The sequence below is a fragment of the Histomonas meleagridis genome, assembly GCF_020186115.1.
Source record: "Histomonas meleagridis strain 2922-C6/04-10x chromosome Unknown contig_11, whole genome shotgun sequence".
NCBI classification, from domain to species: domain Eukaryota; phylum Parabasalia; order Tritrichomonadida; family Dientamoebidae; genus Histomonas; species Histomonas meleagridis.
The window spans coordinates 281,625-300,244 of NW_027150754.1; the positions used below are offsets into that span (position 1 = coordinate 281,625).

The window sequence follows — 18,620 nt, forward strand, 5'->3', positions numbered from 1 at the left end:
AAAGGGGGAAAAAAATATTAAAAGTTATCTACAACAATTTTATTCAATAAACAAAACCCTAAAATACGAAGTTCTATAGTTATAAAAAGTTATATAAAAGTAAATAATATATTAATCATATAAATGTGTGTCATTGCCAGACTCTGCTTCACTGTCAGGTGTGTTACCTGCTTGTCTAGATAATTCATCTGTTAATTGTTTTAAAAAATTTTGATGGATTTCTTCTTCTTTTTTTTTTAGTTCATCTTCAATAATTTTTTTTACATCGGATAGTCTGAAAAATTTTTCTCCATTTATTACGATTGGTTCATGATTATGATTTATTTGGTCAAATTGCTGTTGAAAAAATTCTTTTGGAACGCAAGTTCTTAAACAAGGTTCAAAAAATGCGTTGCGGAATGGAGTTGAGATAGCATGATTCTTTTTATGCTCAAAATGTGGTCCATCAACCTGTTCGAGCATGATTCCTTGAAATGACAGAGGTTTGTTCGCTTCGAAAAGTTTTACATGAAGACCGTTAATTAAATGTCTCAAAAAGAAGAAGAAGTTGATTATATCTCATTATTATTGGAACAACAAAAACAAATGGAAGAAATGATGAGATCTATCACTACTGGTGTTGATAATATGCTTAAAAAAGTTGATGAAAGAATTAAAGAATTATCTGATAAAGTTGAACAACTTCAAGAAGAAAAGAAAAACACGGCTGAGTAAAAGGGTTTATGATTAGATAAGAAAATATTTTTAGAAAGATTTCCAGAATTTAAAAGAAAATTGATTTTTACCAAGTTTCACGGAATGGTGTGAAGCATACAGCTTTGATAACTTCTGGCTTCACAACATGTGCTTCCTTTGGTTGTGCTGGAAGGCGCTTAAGGGATGCCTTATCAAGTTTGATTCCTTTTTCTTTAGCTTCCTTTTTAAGCTTTTGTGTTTGTGCAACACGGTTCTTGAAGTCATCCCTGCACTTTGAGTGTTGGATGTGTTCAGTACGAACATAGATACGTTTTGGTGCAATGTGATTGTTAACACGGCGATAAATTAAAAGACCGACTGCGTGTGGTGAAACATTCCAAACTGTTCCAGTGCGGCCATTGTAAAGACGGTGTGGCATACCCTTCATAACTGCTGAGTTTACATGAACATCAACAATATCACCAATTCTGAAAGTACGAAGTTGTTGTGATGGAGCTGGCATTCCATGTTTCCTGAACTTACGTGCAAAAAGATAGCGTGTTCCCCAACGAAGACCTGCTGTGTGTCCCATTTGATAAAGGAACGGCCATAACCGCAAAAAATCAATCAAAGATTGTTAAATTTACTAAACAAGAAAATAACCGTTAATAACAAAGGATAAAAAAAACATTTATGGCTGATGTTTCTGATGATGCTATAAAAAGATCATACAATAAAATAATATTTGATAGAGATCAGACAAATTGGATGACAATAAGTTATGCTGATGGAAGTACAGACAAATTTATTTTAATTGATATTGGAAGCGGTGGATTACCAGAAATGATAAAGACTTTCACACCCACGTTTAAAGGATATGCTTTTGCTAGAATTCAAGATCAAGGAAAATCAACAAAATTTATTTTAATTCAATACGTTGGTGAACAATGTACCTCTTTTCAAAAAGCAAGGACAATTGTCCACGAGGAAGATGTTACAGCAGTTTTAAAAAAATTTGATGCTAAAATATATGTATCAAAACCAGAAGATTTATCAGAAGATAAAATTCTAGTTTTGTTCAAATAGTAGCACAACAATTTAAAGAAAATTTATAAAATATATGCATAAATAAAATTGTTTTTAGTTTAATATTTTTAACGTTCTATTCTGGGTAAACTTTTGAAATTTTATTCTATGAACAACAAAAGAAAATTATGGATCGATACTGATTGTGGTGTCGATGATTCAACTGCGATACTTATTGCTCTTGACTGTCCGGATGTTGAAGTTGTTGGGATTTCATGTGTTGGTGGAAATGTATCACTTGATAAAGTTATAAATAATGTAATTCGTACAATTTCAGTTTATGGTAAAGATGATATTCCTGTTTACCCAGGATGCCAAAAACCTTTAATAGTTGATGCAGTTCATATCCCAGAAATTCATGGTAATGATGGACTTGGTGATATTGATTTTTCAAAATTTAACACAGAAATCAAAGTTAAGCCACAAAGTGAGCACGCTGTTTTTGCTTTGATAAAAACATTTATGGAAAATGATGATATCTCTCTTCTTACACTTGGTCCTCTAACAAACATAGCATTAGCTATTCACATTGAACCTAAACTCATTACTAAGATTAAATCCGTAATCATAATGGGAGGTGCTGAAGATATGAAAGGAAACACCTCAAAAACCGCCGAATTCAACTTTTTCTGTGATCCCGAATCAGCACACATTGTTATGAATGCTCTTCCTCCAGAGAAAGTCACTCTTGTAACATGGACTCTTACATGTACTCATGCTTTTAATGATGACATTGTAAAGAATTATCTTCAACAAGATAAAACAACAATGGAAAGATGGTTGAAAGAAACTTGGAAAGTTGTTGTTGCATTTTGCTCAGGTTCTGCTTATTTAGCTGACCCAATTGCTTCTTTTGTAGCATGCTATGGCGAAAAAGCAATCAAAAGCTTTGTGAATATGAAAATTGAGGTTCCAACAAATGGTGAAAATAAGGGAGCTACAATTGCTGAAGAAAGCAATGGTGGTTTCTGCGTTGTGAAAGAAATCAATTTCCAATACTTCCTTGAAGTACTTCGTAAGTTGATGAATAAAAATTAATTACTTTTTTCTCAATTACATTCCAAAAATTATTTTAGATGACCAAGGAAACTAACATTAATAAACTGATTCAAGACGAAATTCTTCAAAACAATAAACTTGTAATGAGTAAAAATACATATTTATTGATTAATTCTCTTCAAGTTTGGACTTGATAAACTCAGCACATTTTGTAGCTTTAAGACGTAATAAACCAAGTGTTAATGGGTTTGGATCATTTTGTTGGAGACCAAATATCCAGCCACCACAATTCACCAATACAATGTATGAAGTTTCCCATTCGAAACCAATTCTTTTCCAGTGGGGTGGAAGCAAGGCTTGCCAAAATGTTGAAAGAGATTCGACAACCATTCTTGCTTTAAAATCATTTGAACAAATTATCCCACCATCCATAGTTGAGAGGAAGGCTAGTGAAGCATCGTTTTGTTTTACGAACTCAATTAGAAAATCCCTTGTAGCGACAACATCTAAAAGTTTTCCCATATGAAATATTTCAGGCTTTAGTAGGCTTATAAAAGAAGCCGTTTAAATATTCAAGAAATATAACCGTCAAATATAAACATGAAACACATAAATTAATGGAATGAATATATTATCATTATAAATTTGAATATCAAACAACAAATCTACAACACAATTAAAAGAGAAACAATTTTCATCAATTAAAAACTTTTTTTAATTATTCCAAAATTATCTCAAAGAAAACTTTTACAAAAAGTAATTAACTAGTAAATTCTTGTTGCTTATCTTGGTTTAATGTTCCATGTAACTTTCTAACATAAGTTCTTTTCTTTGGCTGTTTGACAGCTGATTTTGTAAGAGCTGTAGTTTGCTTAGGTGCTTCTGCTGCTTTCTTTTGAGCTTGTGCTATTAGAAATGCTTCCATATCATCATCATCTTCTTCAACAGCTTTCTTTACACCTCTTTTCTTTGGTTGTTGCTTCTTAGGTGGAGGTGGAGGAGGCGCAGCTACAACAGGTGGCGGGAGGGTCACTTCACCCTGATCCTCTTCTTCATCGTCATTCAGCACATCAAATGCCGATTTGACAACGATAACTTCTATCGGCTTTTCAATTGTGAGCGGTTGAACAGAATGGGACGAACGTGGCGAAGAAGTGAATGCACCAAAGATTTCCTTAGGGAATGGTGAAAGCATTGCATTAACAAATGGCTCAAGTAACTCTTTTTCGACTTTAGCAATCTTTTCTTGGTCTTCGAAATATTACGAGAATTTTTCACCTGACATTTCACCAGCAAATATGCCGCCATCAAAGATGAGCTTAGAGTTAGGTGACTTAATCCCAAGTAATTGTAGCAACCAGACAAGATGTTGGACAACTGATTGACACACTGCTGATACTTTAACTCGACGAAGTTTCGGTTTTAAGATTGGTCCATTAAATTTCGAGCCTAAGTTCAAACTTAATATGACACAAGTGACTGCTAATGAGCGTAATTCAAACATGTCTAATGGTGGCGCACCAACAACTTTAGCATCTTTAAGTGATTGTGGTGAATATTCTTTGATCAAACTATTTGGTACTTGGTTACTTGCGAAACATTGAGACACCAAAAAGCGTAACGCATATCCGCAGGTTTGAATTGGTTCTTCAAGTTTGAGTAATGGATCATCTTTTGGCAATTTGAAGTCAGGTGGGAAACTACAGTGTGTTATGTTATAAAATGTTGACTTAAGTCGGTTCATTCCGCATTTTTTCTTCTTAAGAGTTTGCAAAGTGTTATAATCTGGAAATCCTTCTTCAGATTTTACTTCTTGAGTGACCATTCCGTCGGATCGTGGCACATACTCTGTGACTGTGTCGCAATTTATCGACTGTAATTTGAAGGATATTCGACCTGCTTGTGGTTCGAACCATTGTTGTGATTGGCACTTTTTAACATGATAATCATTAAAATCAATCAAAAGAATGCAACAAATTGCAAGAAAACAAACGCATCATGATGCTTTTTAAAAGGAAATGATAAATCTTAGACTTATATATTAAATATTAATAATTCATATTTATTAATTTCATATCTAATTACATCTTATATTTAGAATTAACAGTTTTAGATAGTTGACATTAAGTACACCATTAAATAATTTGATATTATCAAGTAAACAAAAAAAATTCTCAAAACATTTTTTTTTCTAAAATTTTTTAACGGGCTACGCAAACGGTTGGAACGACCACAAACAAGAATTAATGGAGTCTGATAGTTCTTCTGATAATGATAATCCAATTGAGGACGAAGAAGAAAATGAAGACTGGCTTGGTTCTTCAGGTAGTGAAGATGAAGATGATTTAGCAAGACGCGAAAGACAGCTTAAGAAAAATCAAGATGAATTTTTACAAGAACTTAAAGGAGAACAAGAGCATACAACTCTTGTTGATTTGGATGCACCAGCTGTTGATTATGATCAAATCAGAGATCGTGCAACATCAATTATTTTAACACTTCAAGATCTTAAAAACACTGGTGATCCCACTCTTTCTCGTCAAGACTATGTAGATAAGCTTTATGAAGATCTTTGTCTTCTTTTCGGCTATAATGAATTTCTTATGAGGAAGATTGCTTCATTAGTTAAAATTGGTGAACTCATGGACTTCTGTGATGCCAACGAGCACAAGCGTCCCGTCACCATTAGGGTTAATACACTTCGAACCCGTCGAAAAGAATTAGAAAGATTACTTAATGAAAGAGGTGTACGTCTTGCGCCCATTGGTAAGTGGACCAGGATTGGTCTTGTTGTTTTAGATTCACAAGTCCCTGTTGGTGCCACTCCCGAGTATCTAGCCGGATATTATATGCTTCAATCACCATCATCATTTTTACCCGTTATGGCGCTTAATCCTCAGCCCAACACGCGTGTTCTTGATATGTGTGCAGCACCCGGAGGTAAGACCACACATATGGCCCAACTAATGAAGAACACCGGAGTCATTATTGCTAATGATATTCACCGCGCACGTACCGACGCCTTAATAGCTAACATACATAGGTTAGCAGTTACCAATACCATTGTTGTCAACTATGATGGAATTGCATTTCCTACATTGATGGGCGGCTTCGATAGTGTCTTATTAGATGCTCCATGTTCAGGCACAGGTGTTATCTCACGTGATCCCACAGTTAAGACTACCAAGACTGAAGCCGAATTAAAAGTATTAACGCAAAAACAAAAAGAGTTAATATTACACGCATACGACTCAGTCAAGAACAGTGGCGGAAGGTTGTGCTATTGTACATGTTCATTACTTGTCGAAGAGAATGAAGGTGTTGTTGATTATTTGATTAAGCATAGAGACGCATGTAGAGTAGTGCCACCAGACATCGATAAAGATTTCGATGAAGAACTTACGCCAGGTATCATTCGATACAATGGACATTCATATGATCCTTCGATTGCTAACACAAGAAGAGTTTACCCACATAGAATGAACATGGACGGATTTTATTTCGCAATAATCGAAGTGTTACCACATGTGCCACAAGAAATAACAGAAAATAATGCACAGATTCAACAACAACAACAGAAAAATAAACAAAATAAAAAGGATGATAAGAGAAAGGGAAGAAGAAGTGTTAAATTGGTGCCGAAAAAGGCCAAAAAGAAGAAGTTCTCTAAAAGATTTGGTGGAAAGTAAATTAATAATTATAAATAAAGTTAAATTTTATAAATTTTTTTTGTTGTTTTATGTTATATTAAAGAAAATAAACTGCGATGTTTGGTAATGAAAATGCTTTTTGGAGTGATTTTTATGTTATTTATAGTACGTATGTGATGACGTTTCATCCTGGTTTGCTTTGGATGAAATGCCTCAATAAATTATAAGAAAATAAGTTGGCATATTAATTAAATGATTAAATGCAATTCGTTCTGGCATAAAATAAAAAGTGGCATTCCGATGTTAAAGTCCGAACTGTTCAATAACATAAAGAATGACTTCATGTCAGGACTTCTTAGAGAAACTGTTTTCACTGTTGGTGGAATTGTTATTAACCAGGGAATTTTTATTAAACCAGAAGATGCAATAAGGACAATCGCAATTTCAACACTTAAATATGGAACAAATATTGTTGCTAGAAATACCTTTTCTTACGTTATGTTAAGGAGACATGAAGTTCCAACATATGAACAAAAATTAACAGCATGTTTCGTTTCAAGTGCATGTGGTGATTTAATAGCAAATTTAATTTTCTCAAGAAATAGAAGTATCATTTCATCCACAGTATCATCAATTTTTGTAGGTGTTGGATCATGTGCTGTATTTATGATCAGAAATTATCGTGAAACAGGACAATTCCTTCAACGAAAATTCCCAGATCAATATAACTATGTTATGGATGCAGTTCATGACAATCAATTCGTACAAACTCTTTTTCAAATATTAACAAATCAGCAAGATCACTAAACCATTTTAATCAAATCAAAACTATTTTTATTATTATTTTATGTTGTGGCATTTTTTGTATCATTATTTGTAAAAATGCATGAAGAAAATCTAAAAGTTACCTTTTGTATTATAATAATCAAATGATACAATTAATTTTATGAAATAATTTTTTTTTCATTTATTTTGGAAAAACATAAATTTAATGAATATCTTTTCTATCTAAAAAAATTTAAAGTCAAACTTTACGATTTACACGTAATCCTTAATTATTTGAGGTTACAATAAAAAATATAAAAATAAAAATAACTAAATTGAGATCACTTTTGGGGGTATTTTTTAATTATTAACAAAACGTATTCAATATTTAGAATTACTTTAAAAAATATAACATGAATGAGCATTCTTTTTGCGTTGTTTTCTTCGCTTTTCTCCGCAAACAAAAAAAATTCAAATGAACTTAATGAGGTAGAGGTATATAAAAATATAGTGTGTTAACATTTTTCCTACATGAATTTTCCATAACAAAGATAACGCAAATTATATTAAATAATAATAAACTTTTTAAAATAATGTTATTTATTAACCTTAAAAAATTTACGCATTAAAAATTCGATATAATTTTGGTTACAACTATTCTATCAGATTATCATTTAATATTGTTTTAGAATAATCAACTGTATTTATTTCTTCTTCATTTTCATCCTTTGGCCCACCAATATCATTTGGCTTCATATAAAGCGTTGCAACGAGCAAAACAGGTATATTTTGGAAAAAAGATGACACTCCTGATTAAAACCGAAATAAAGGATAATATTATCCCAATATGTGGGGATACAAGTTTTATGAGAAATATGGCTTGATTTGCAGCAACAACATATATGTAAAGCACTTAACCACTAAACTAAAAAATAAAATACGAAATAAACCAATATTATACGTGTAAAAACAAATATAAACGCTAAACGTTGAATAAAATACACCTGGATTCAAAGATACCATTGTTCGATTGGCTTTTGTTGGGTTAAGGAAATAATTACGACCAAGCCTGGCAAAATAGTAATATAAAATTAGAGAAGAAATTGTTTGAGCAATATAAATTATTTATTAAATTTCTTTTACATTTGTATTTTGCTGTATCACTTTCTTTTAGTCTTCTTTGATATTTATTCTAATTTTTTCCATTGATGTCTTCGTTCTTGTTGTGCCAATTACCTGAATTAAATGTCTTATTAATGCTTTGTTTAAATCCTCACAACTCTTTGGAATGAGTGCTTATCATTGTACTCATATATAAAATTCATATAATATTAAATACATAAATCAAATATATTATTCCCATAATAATTTGATTTTAATGAATCTTATCATCGTAAACAGAACGTTTTGAAATTAGAAAGTTTTCGATACTTTTAATCACATTATTCTTTTATATCTTGTTTTAGAATCCGAAATAAAGTCAGTTTCTAGTAAATCATCTAACAAAACCATCTAATTTAAAACCATCATGTTTAACATATAAATGGCATTGCAAAACTTTCAAACATTTCTGCTTTATATAAAAAATAATATATTTACATATAAAAATCATTTATTAGTTGCCATACCGTTTGTATTTATTACTGTTTGGTTGTTTCCTCTTTCAATAACTTTTACATTTGTAAGGACCAAAAATTTCATTTTCTTTTTCTCGCCAAATTGATTTTCGAAATTTTTACATTCTATTACACAATCAATGAAATCGATTTTGATTTGGTCGTTTCGTGTATAGAATGTTGCAAAGTTCGCTTTACCTAAGTCATTGTTCAAAAGTTTTGTATTTGTAACTTTGAGTTTTGTTCCGATCGTAAACGAGCTCAACGCAGAGCCCCGATAGTTACTAGTGCAGTTAACTATTGTGGAGGAGTCAATTGTCGCAGTGGCATATGAAGATGTGCAAATTGCGGCAAGTGATTTTGTAGATTGACAATTATCAACATAAATGTGCGACATGTGTTGCTCACCTCCCCAAAGCATAAGAGCACCATTGGTAACACCTACGTTTCGAGTAAAGTTGGTATTCGTGATATCAAGGATTTTGGGATCTTTAGAAATACAATCAATAAACATGCCTGCACAATTAACTGTGGCCTTGTTTTCAAGAAATAGGGTATTAGTGACTTTACCACCAACAAAATTTACCGAATATACACAAGCTCCGTACTTTGCAGTATTCTTAGTAAAAAGACAATCTGTTATATTAAACCTATAGCATTCGGAGTAGATAGCTCCACCTCGAAAATCATTACAATTTTGGAAACTTGAGGAAACTATATTTGCACATGGGGTTTCCCGGGTAAAAATTTTCCTTTCTTGTGGATTATAAGTGGAAAGATAAATTGGTGATGAAAGAAAATCTGTGAAGCTTGATTTTTTTACAAGAAATTGGTTTGGAAATCCAAGAAAGAAATTAGAAAAATGCTTCTTAAATCGTGAATTTGTAACTTTGATGTCCCACTGACCATTATAACTAAATACAGGTGAATTAGACACTGAGCTTATTAGGGATAAATATGATAAGCTCAGATTCATTTTTGGAAGATCGGTTAACGATAGATAATAACCAAAACCGTTTATTCATGAAACAGCCTTTTTTCTGGCATAATTCTAAATCTCCAAAGACAGTCATTTATCTAATCCACAAATGTAACGAAACAAAATACTTTTATTATGTGTTAAAGAAAAGTACTTTATTATTTCTGATATGACATATTCATATGATTATGTAATGAAATTTTTTACATTTTCACGATGAAATAACAATACAGCTTTGCGTTACTCATCAAAGTTGTTATTTTTGGTTAAATATTCAGAGTGAATAATTGAATCGAATTTCAGAATTCATCATAATCCCATAATAAAGTAAGGAGATTTTAAAATACTTCTATCAGCAAATCGGCTTCTCCAAAAAATACTAGAAAAGAAATTGAAGATTTTTGTAAAACCGAAATTTTGTGTAGGCAACTGTACGTTAAACATCAAAAAAAAATCATTTTCCACAAATGATTGTACGAAAGAACCCATCCAGCAATCCAAGGAGACAACAAATTCTTAGACAAAAGCAAATTCAAGCAAAAGAAAATATATTTTGTGATTCAAATAGAAATCATTCTATTTCAAAGAAATCCATAAAATCACCAAATAAACGCCAACCAATAATACATGGGAATAAAGGTGTATATTCCAATTGTTTATTAGATTATTATTATAAAAAGTATAATACAGATTATACCAAACATATAAAACAACAAATTGAAATTAGAAAAAGAAATCTAAAGTATTCAGAAAAGCCAACGTATGAGTTAGTATCAAGAGAAGCCAACATAATTTTGGAATCAATAAATTCAAAAAATGACAAAAATATCCAAAAACTTCAGCAACCCATCAATGCTAAAGGAAAGATTTTCCTACCCAAGACCAAATCCCCTCTTGTTCAGCCTGTTCGGTCATCATGTCCACCTCCCAAAAAGCCACAGAACCCATCAAAGCTAATTCTTTCTCCTTTAGAACCACAAAATCTCGAGCATCCACGACTTCAAACAATATCAGAGATGATTTTTCCAGACGGCGAGCGTGTTCCCATTCCACATTCATATAACTTATATTAGTTTAATAAATGTATTTTCGAAAACTCATAAATACCATATTTTCATTTTTTACTTTAAACAAGTATCTATGAAGTACAACGGTACTTAAAGTTGTTTTTAAGAATTCAAAGATGAAGCGAAATGAAGACAATGATAATTTTATATATTTTTATATAGAGATATATATTTTTTTAATATATTTGTATAATTATATAATTACAATATTATAATATTCTGAGATAACTTATTATATTCAATAATTATTTAAAATGTAAGATATTATTAATTACATATTTATACAAAAGTTTAGCTTTTCGCGTTACTCGAAACGATCAAAAACCGCCTATTGCCCAAATAAACATATTCAATTCATATGCCGATCAAATTACACAGAAGTATATCGTATAAGTAAAGCTCACAATCGATTGGCGAACCGAAAACTTCACATTATATGACATTCAAAGTCTCATTTTTGTCATTTAACAGTCATTTTCTCTGTTCCAACGTATTTGTTTACTCATTACTTATTAGCCAAATGGCGAAACTTTTCACATTCAATTCAAACATCGTAACTTTGATATTTATTAAGCCTTAAATATCCTGACCTCGTTCAAGATATTCTGTGCCTTATGTAATGCTGCGACCATTTGCTGACACGCGATTCTTTTACTTGTTATTGATGAATCCTCCGTCAGCAGCTCCTTCAAGTTCGGTGTGTTAAATATGTTTTCGATCATCTTCGGCCTGAGCATATCCGTCGACTTCTTTACCAAGAACCTTACGATTGTCTTCGGCACCAAGTCCTTAATTTGGTCTCTTATCAAGTCGAAGTATTTCGACGATATTTGCACCAAGTCCTTTATCTCCCTCGCCTGGTTATTGTTGTATTCCTTCGACGCACCGTACAATGAGCACACGCCGACCGGATCGGGCACCGCCGGCTTCTCTGGGAGCGGGCGCTTTCGCGGGTCATCTTCTGCCTTCGGCGCGTTGATTGCTTGGTTGCCTCTAAAGTCTGGGCGCTGTGTGTTGATGAAACTCTTCTCGTTATCGATCAGTTGGTTAATGTAATCTTTCGTTGGGTTAACGCATGAACGAATACACTCGTCGACAACAGAACGAATACTGTCGCCTAATATGTTGAAGCGAGATAACTCCATAAAGTTGACTTCGCTATGGATGTCGAATAAGATCGAAACAATTTCATCAACTAAGCGAAGAGATGGCTCGCGTAACTGCTCAATGCAGCGGAATAAGATCATGTCCAACGCTTTGTGCGGAGTGAACAATGGAACTGTGAGGCCGGCGTGGTTCTTCATCATGTAGAACAGCTGCGACTCGTTGTACTCTTTAAGGCCCGGCAATGCGTCGATGGTTTTGTTATATGAATCCATGAAGCGGCGAGAAATTAAGGCGCCGCCGCGTGCGCGTATAGCTTTGATGTCGTCAGCATTGTCATCAGCATGGCCCTCTAATAAGTCCTCGTAGTTATCTAAGTACTTCGAGATGACGTCTAAGACAAATGCATTCATCGTCCCGACAGAACTGGTAGGATTCTCACCATAGCCGGCTAATTCGGCTTCCTTCTCAATGAGCATCGTTTGGACTTTGTGGCGGAGCTGTGGCATACAGTTGCGGATGTGCTCCATTAATAAGCTGTTAAGACAATGCGCTAAATATTGGCTGCCACAGCGATCTGCAAGGTCTGAATAGTCACGAGAGTTCTCAAAGAAGTCATGCTCGGCTTTACGAGCAGCGGCTATTGATTTATTGGAATCGATATCGGCTTGGGATCGGTTAACAACACCAATGTAACCAAGCTTTAATGAGTAAATCTTGTTTTGGAGAATGTCACGGGCATTGGTTCCTTTGTCCATAAGATCAATTTTGGTAATGACACCAATTGTACGATCACCATATGGATCAACTTCACGTGCAATACGGAGTGATTCAGAGTTGGCAAGATCTTGATTGGCTGGTGTGACGGCAAGAATAAGTGAATTTTTTTCTTTGATGAAATTAAAGACCATATCATGGATTTGTTTGACAATTGCTGGATCTTGTCCTTGAGTGGCTACTTTAACAAGACCAGGAAGATCGACAAGTGTTAAATTAAGGACATTTGGTGATGAAAGAGTTAGACGAATTGGATGTGAACTGACATTACGAGTTTTACCTGTAACACGCTCGGTTTCCCTGACAATTTCGTCGTAAATTTCCTTAAAATTCGTGAATTTTTTGTTTGGAATATGAAGAAATTCAGCTACTTCTTGTGCATTTGGATCGTTAAGATGAACAAGTTGAAGAACTAATGGACGGCGTGTAACAATACCTGAACCACGTGGAAGGAAATCACGTCCAACAAAAGATTCTAGAACTGAGGATTTACCGGAACTTTGGCTACCAACGACAACAATCTGTGGTAGTCCAATGACTTCAGATCCAACTGTGTTGAATGCATCTTGTAATTTATTTATGATTGGAATGAGGGATTCCATTGATAATGCCACTTTTACCCAATCGATCTAACCGCAAAACGAAGTCAAATTTTGAATGCGTTCAAATTATTTTTTTGCCAAAATTAATTTTTTCCAAAACAAAATATAAATTGATTTCCAATGTTTTGTCTTAATAATAATTAAATTATTTAAATTTGTATTAAATTATTAAAAAAAAAAAAAACAAATAAATAAACTTAAGCTTTAATCATTTCCTGAAATATAAAATGATAAAAACAATTGCTAAAATCGCAAAGAATGCAATCAACATCACAATCTTTAGCTGATCCATTTTATCTTCTTTCTCAAGGTTCCTATACTGTATTATTATATCCTTATATCGTTTGATTTCGTTATCCTTATTTTTGATTTTAACTTCCATTTCTTCAATTTTGTTGCTCAAATTTATGATTTTCGTGTCTGCATCACTCTCATCTTCGACTTTCTTACTCGATTCGTTTTTCTTTCCAATTATTTCTCTAATTCTTGAGACGACCAAATCCTTCAAATGATTTGTGTCTTCTTCAAAATGATCAGGCACAAGTCCATGGGATGATCCATTGACTTCAAGAATATATTCCTTACCTTCTTTGTCAACAATTGCATCGATTGCAAATGTCTCCATGTCTGGATAAGACTCAAAAATTAAGTCCACCCATTTCTTCCATCGTGGAGTCATGTCAATATCTTCGATGATACATGGCCCAAAGTTAACTTTCCATTGCGTGCCAACACGTTTATATGCTCGATAATGATTTGGTGCAATAAACACAATACGTAATTCATATGAACTATCAATAAATGGCTCAGCAACACAGTAGTCTTTATGTATAGATACAATGGACGCAAGATCAGGAAAGTCATGATTGTCTCGAACAAGGATTTTCCCATATCCAGCATGTGGAAAACTGATTTTGAGTACAAAGGGAACATCTGGATGAATCATCATTTGTTGATGATCAGGATAATAATATTGTGTAATAAGTGGAAATGTTTCATGCCCAACTTTGGATTCGATTGAACGAAGAAGCCCATGCATAATAGGACGTTCAAGATCAGAAATAGTGCTTATAAATCCATTGATCATAGGTGTGCAGGAATGAACAAAACCATAAAGAAGATTACGATAATCTGGGACTTGGTCAAGTGAGGAGCTAACAGTATGGCATACATTTCGAATTAAAACAAGTGATGGTGTAATGTATCTACGTGTTTGCTGTTGTGGAATTTTTGAGTTTTCGCATTCATAAAGTGTTACATTTGCACCTTTACTGTCACCATAAGAAACAAGTTCAATTTTATTCCATCGAGATTGTTCAACAGTAAATTCGTCAGCATACTCACGACAAAGTTCATACCAATTAGTTGTATCTGCGTCTTCAATAACAAGTAGCACTGGTTTTTGGGATTGACTCATGAATAATAATGATTGGGCAGATATTTTTGAAAAACTAAATGAATTTTCATTTCACTTTTGAAATTAAATAGTTTATTAAAAGTGTTATACCGTTCCACAGGCCAACTAGCATTGCCACTTTTACCAAAATACTCAAAAATTTGCGTGTAAATAATACAATATTCAAAAAGAATGGCGGTTAAAACGGCTATGGCCTTCCTTACGTTCAATGTCTGAAGCTCCAAAACAGCAACAAGGCGAACAACGTCGCGGTGGAATGCGTGGTCGTCAACAACGTGAACGACCACAACGCAATAACCAAAACAGAGGTGGAAAAGATAAATGGCAACCAAAGACTAAATTAGGTCGTTTAGTTGCTTCTGGTCGTATCACATCTATCGAACAAATTTATCTTCATGCTATGCCAATCAAAGAACCAGAAATTATTGATGCACTCTTAGGTGATAACTTAAAAGATGAAGTTATGAAGATCATGCCAGTTCAAAAGCAAACACGTGCAGGTCAACGTACTCGCTTTAAGGCTGTTGTTGCAGTCGGTGATTATGATGGACACGTTGGTCTTGGTATCAAAACATCTGCAGAAGTTGCAAATGCCATCAAAGGTGCTTTAATCTATGCCAAGCTTTCCATTCTCCCAGTTCGTCGTGGTTATTGGGGTAACAAGATCGGTCAACCACACACTGTTCCTAATACAGTTACAGGAAAATGTGGCTCTGTTCGTGTTAGACTCATTCCAGCTCCACGTGGTTCTGGAATCGTTGCAGGTTCTGTTGCTAAGAAGCTCTTAGCTATGGCCGGTTTCGAAGATCTTTTCACATCATCAATTGGTAATACAAAGACATCAGCTAACTTCCTCGTTGCAACATACAAAGCAATTGAAGCCACTTACTCATTCTTAACTCCAGACCAATGGGAGCAGAAAGAACCAGAAGCACATCCATTCGTCCAATACAGTGATATTCTTGCAAAGGACAATGAATTCAAGGTTACTAAGGTTAACATTAACTTGGAGTAAACATTCCGATTTTTTTCATGATCTTTTTCATTTCATAATTATTATATTCTCTTTCTTTACCCCTTACAAAGGTCAATGCTTTTGTTTTCATATTCGAAAAACATTTTTAAAAATAATTCAATTTATAATTTGTAATTAATTTCTATAATTTCAAATAACAAAAACATTTTGAATTGAAAAAACGACTAAAATCGCAAAAATATGATTCTTAAACAGATTTATATTATCTGGAATTTAGCTTAAGCTATGTTAACATAAGAAACATTCTGCTGATGCAGCCGATTATAACTTCCTAAAATTGTGTGAATTATGATCGTATTTTATCTTGGACACTCTATCGGTAGGTGGTTTTGGCGGTTTGGCCCTTCCTTTTGAAATGGTCAGAACATCTGTCCTTGCTGACGCCCTTAAGGCAATCACAAATGCAGAACGTCAAGGAAAACGTCAAGTTCTCGTTCGTCCATGCAGCAAAGTTATCATCCAGTTCTTAAAAGTTATGATGAAACGTGGATACATTGGTGAATTCGAAGTTATTGATGATCACCGTTCTGGCAAAATCATCATCAACTTACTTGGACGTTTGAACAAGTGTGTTGCTATTTGCCCACGTTTCGATGTTCAACTTACCGAATTAGAAAACTGGCAATCAAAACTCCTTCCATCTCGTCAATTTGGTTATGTTGTTTTGACAACATCACATGGAATTCTTGATCATGAAGAAGCCCGTAAAAAGAACGCTGGTGGAAAGATCCTTGGCATGTTCTTCTAAACGAACAGAATTATAATTATTTTATCTTTAAGCCTTTTTGCATTGTGAAGGAAAGGACATTAATATTATTCATAAGAATGTTTGAATTAACTTTTGGGAATAGATATGTACATAATTTCTATTGTTATTATCTTCAGAATTTTTTGCCTTATTAGAATATATCAAATGCATGCTATTTGTTCATATTTTCTATTCAAAAATGGAATATATGATATTGAGAAACATGGCAATGACATTTTATTTTACTGCATTATTGAAAAACTTGTATTAAAGTAAATTAATGGAACAAAATAATTTATTTTGTCGAGAAGATTGTGAGAATTTTTTTAATGATTTTTCAAGAATAATGAAACAAAATTGGAAAAAGGCCTGTTTTTGAATATAAATACGATGATTTTTCATTCAATTAACTCTATCGACAAAAAGCATTTGCGCAAAAACACGAATAATTTTTCGAAAAAATTAAAGATATATTTTACATAAAGATAAAGACAATTATTTACATTAGTTCTGTTCCCACTTCTGTTTCTTCTTCCTCCTCATTATCAGCCCTTTCCGGATCTTCTCTTCCAAATGCTTCTTCCTCTTCATGATGATGAACCTCGCCTTCCTTCGCCTCAAGCCCTTCCTCTTCTTCTTCCATTACGTCTTGACCTTCTTCGACTTCAAATTCTTGAAGAGCTTTCAGCGGCGACAAATCATCCAAATACATCTCTGTGATTATTGCAGCTGCAGATTTAAGTTCGACTTTATCGTCAGGCTCGACCACCATTGGAATTACTGAGCTCAATGTAACTGTGGAGCTATTTTGTTTCGAAATTGTATATATTGATAATGGTGATTGTTTAAGAATTGATAATTCTTTTTGAGGATCTTGGGAAACATAACCAATTCTTCTTAACAAGCAAAGGTTCTGATATGGCTCGACCATGTTATGATCATATAACAATGCTTTATGATAACAAATTGATGCGTCATCAAATTGAGAAACGAGAAAATAAACGTTCCCCATGGCACACCACGTCAGTGAATTCGTTGGGTCGAGCTGCAGAGACTTGTTCAAGGCTTTTTGAGCTTCGGCAGCATTAGAAAGCTTATAGGATAGACGCCCTTGAAGATAGAGAAGAACTGGTGAATAGATGGTCATGGAAGAATCTTTTAATTTGTTCAAGGCTGACTTCATATCTTGACGAAATTCTGTTGCAAGAGCTAAAAATGCTCGCTGATGAAGAGTAGCTTGCGTAACTTCTTCTGAATCATCAATATGATGTGTCGCTGCTGTGATATCATTTGACAAAAATGAATTGTGTGAAAGTTGAACTAAAACATCAGATTTAGAGATCCATGGGGAAAGGCGTGGGTTGAGAGCCATCGTAAAATGTTTGGTTGAATTTTGGATGTCGTTGGAATTTCTACAACATATTCCGAGTCGGTAATGTGCGTCAGAATTAAACGGGAAATGAATTTTACTTACACATTCACTAAGAAGCTTTCTTGCTTCGTCATATGCTTTATAATGCATTAAAATTATTGAAAAAATATATTTTTGTTTTGGAGTGAATTCAAAAGATTGTTCATAGCAACTAAAAAATGCAAGAGCTGCAGTATAAAAGTCACCATTAGAAAGAGCTGAAAAAGCTAATTCGATAATATCGTCATACGAAAGTTGACTTAAATTTTCCAATTTCGAATTTCGTATTTGTGTGTACTCGGAGTTGCTTTCAAGAAATAGTTGTTTTTTGCAATTTTGAGAATATTGTGAAATTGAGTTGATAATATTCATGTTTGCTATTTTTTGTGCGAATCCTTGTAAGTTACTTGCAGTATACGAAAGCTTTTCATTAAATTCTTTTAGGGATTCTGTAATAGATGAATCATCTTCAAATGAAGCCAAAGATGATTCCATCAATTGTTTCGGCGAGATGGCAAAAAGTGATTAATAAGACTCACTTCAAAAAGTAAGAATCGAGCTGGTCCACTTTTTGATAGCTTCGTTTTGTATGGTTTATATAACCGTTTTCCAAGCAGAATAGACATTCATATATAAAAAATCAATTTTCAAAAAATAATTTATGAAACTTAAGTTAATATAATATTAT

The 18,620-nt window shown here is 33.5% G+C and overlaps 13 protein-coding genes across 13 annotated transcripts; 5 read left to right on the top strand and 8 right to left on the bottom strand.

Annotated features, from left to right (window-relative positions):
- Nucleotides 1-781: 781 nt before the first annotated feature.
- On the bottom strand, nt 782-1,267 carry GO595_000679 (ribosomal protein L21e; the record flags this gene model as incomplete). Its single annotated transcript, XM_067920183.1, has 1 exon — nt 782-1,267. One exon carries the CDS (start codon nt 1,265-1,267, stop codon nt 782-784), a length of 486 nt encoding a protein of 161 aa, XP_067779148.1.
- Nucleotides 1,268-1,869: 602 nt separating this feature from the next.
- Nucleotides 1,870-2,799, top strand: GO595_000680 (inosine-uridine preferring nucleoside hydrolase-like; the record flags this gene model as incomplete). Its single annotated transcript, XM_067920194.1, has 1 exon — nt 1,870-2,799. One exon carries the CDS (start codon nt 1,870-1,872, stop codon nt 2,797-2,799), a length of 930 nt encoding a protein of 309 aa, XP_067779149.1.
- Nucleotides 2,800-2,928: 129 nt separating this feature from the next.
- Nucleotides 2,929-3,192, bottom strand: GO595_000681 (uncharacterized protein; the record flags this gene model as incomplete). The annotated part of the gene is made up of 1 exon (XM_067920205.1): nt 2,929-3,192. The coding sequence occupies one exon, from the start codon at nt 3,190-3,192 to the stop codon at nt 2,929-2,931; it is 264 nt and encodes an 87-aa protein (XP_067779150.1).
- Nucleotides 3,193-3,520: 328 nt separating this feature from the next.
- Nucleotides 3,521-3,955, bottom strand: GO595_000682 (uncharacterized protein; the record flags this gene model as incomplete). Its single annotated transcript, XM_067920216.1, has 1 exon — nt 3,521-3,955. One exon carries the CDS (start codon nt 3,953-3,955, stop codon nt 3,521-3,523), a length of 435 nt encoding a protein of 144 aa, XP_067779151.1.
- Nucleotides 3,956-4,021: 66 nt separating this feature from the next.
- GO595_000683 (uncharacterized protein) lies at nt 4,022-4,585 on the bottom strand (the record flags this gene model as incomplete). Its single annotated transcript, XM_067920227.1, has 1 exon — nt 4,022-4,585. One exon carries the CDS (start codon nt 4,583-4,585, stop codon nt 4,022-4,024), a length of 564 nt encoding a protein of 187 aa, XP_067779152.1.
- Nucleotides 4,586-5,006: 421 nt separating this feature from the next.
- GO595_000684 (NOL1/NOP2/sun family putative RNA met) lies at nt 5,007-6,449 on the top strand (the record flags this gene model as incomplete). Its single annotated transcript, XM_067920238.1, has 1 exon — nt 5,007-6,449. One exon carries the CDS (start codon nt 5,007-5,009, stop codon nt 6,447-6,449), a length of 1,443 nt encoding a protein of 480 aa, XP_067779153.1.
- Nucleotides 6,450-6,710: 261 nt separating this feature from the next.
- GO595_000685 (uncharacterized protein) lies at nt 6,711-7,217 on the top strand (the record flags this gene model as incomplete). The annotated part of the gene is made up of 1 exon (XM_067920249.1): nt 6,711-7,217. One exon carries the CDS (start codon nt 6,711-6,713, stop codon nt 7,215-7,217), a length of 507 nt encoding a protein of 168 aa, XP_067779154.1.
- A 1,566-nt stretch (nt 7,218-8,783) lies between these two features.
- Nucleotides 8,784-9,305, bottom strand: GO595_000686 (uncharacterized protein; the record flags this gene model as incomplete). The annotated part of the gene is made up of 1 exon (XM_067920260.1): nt 8,784-9,305. The coding sequence occupies one exon, from the start codon at nt 9,303-9,305 to the stop codon at nt 8,784-8,786; it is 522 nt and encodes a 173-aa protein (XP_067779155.1).
- A 2,101-nt stretch (nt 9,306-11,406) lies between these two features.
- GO595_000687 (Dynamin central region family protein) lies at nt 11,407-13,320 on the bottom strand (the record flags this gene model as incomplete). Its single annotated transcript, XM_067920271.1, has 1 exon — nt 11,407-13,320. One exon carries the CDS (start codon nt 13,318-13,320, stop codon nt 11,407-11,409), a length of 1,914 nt encoding a protein of 637 aa, XP_067779156.1.
- A 208-nt stretch (nt 13,321-13,528) lies between these two features.
- Nucleotides 13,529-14,737, bottom strand: GO595_000688 (Synapsin, ATP binding domain containing protein; the record flags this gene model as incomplete). The annotated part of the gene is made up of 1 exon (XM_067920282.1): nt 13,529-14,737. One exon carries the CDS (start codon nt 14,735-14,737, stop codon nt 13,529-13,531), a length of 1,209 nt encoding a protein of 402 aa, XP_067779157.1.
- A 208-nt stretch (nt 14,738-14,945) lies between these two features.
- GO595_000689 (40S ribosomal protein S2-1) lies at nt 14,946-15,752 on the top strand (the record flags this gene model as incomplete). Its single annotated transcript, XM_067920294.1, has 1 exon — nt 14,946-15,752. One exon carries the CDS (start codon nt 14,946-14,948, stop codon nt 15,750-15,752), a length of 807 nt encoding a protein of 268 aa, XP_067779158.1.
- A 376-nt stretch (nt 15,753-16,128) lies between these two features.
- GO595_000690 (40S ribosomal protein S15a) lies at nt 16,129-16,521 on the top strand (the record flags this gene model as incomplete). Its single annotated transcript, XM_067920305.1, has 1 exon — nt 16,129-16,521. One exon carries the CDS (start codon nt 16,129-16,131, stop codon nt 16,519-16,521), a length of 393 nt encoding a protein of 130 aa, XP_067779159.1.
- Nucleotides 16,522-17,020: 499 nt separating this feature from the next.
- Nucleotides 17,021-17,893, bottom strand: GO595_000691 (tetratricopeptide repeat protein; the record flags this gene model as incomplete). The annotated part of the gene is made up of 1 exon (XM_067920316.1): nt 17,021-17,893. One exon carries the CDS (start codon nt 17,891-17,893, stop codon nt 17,021-17,023), a length of 873 nt encoding a protein of 290 aa, XP_067779160.1.
- Nucleotides 17,894-18,620: the final 727 nt, after the last annotated feature.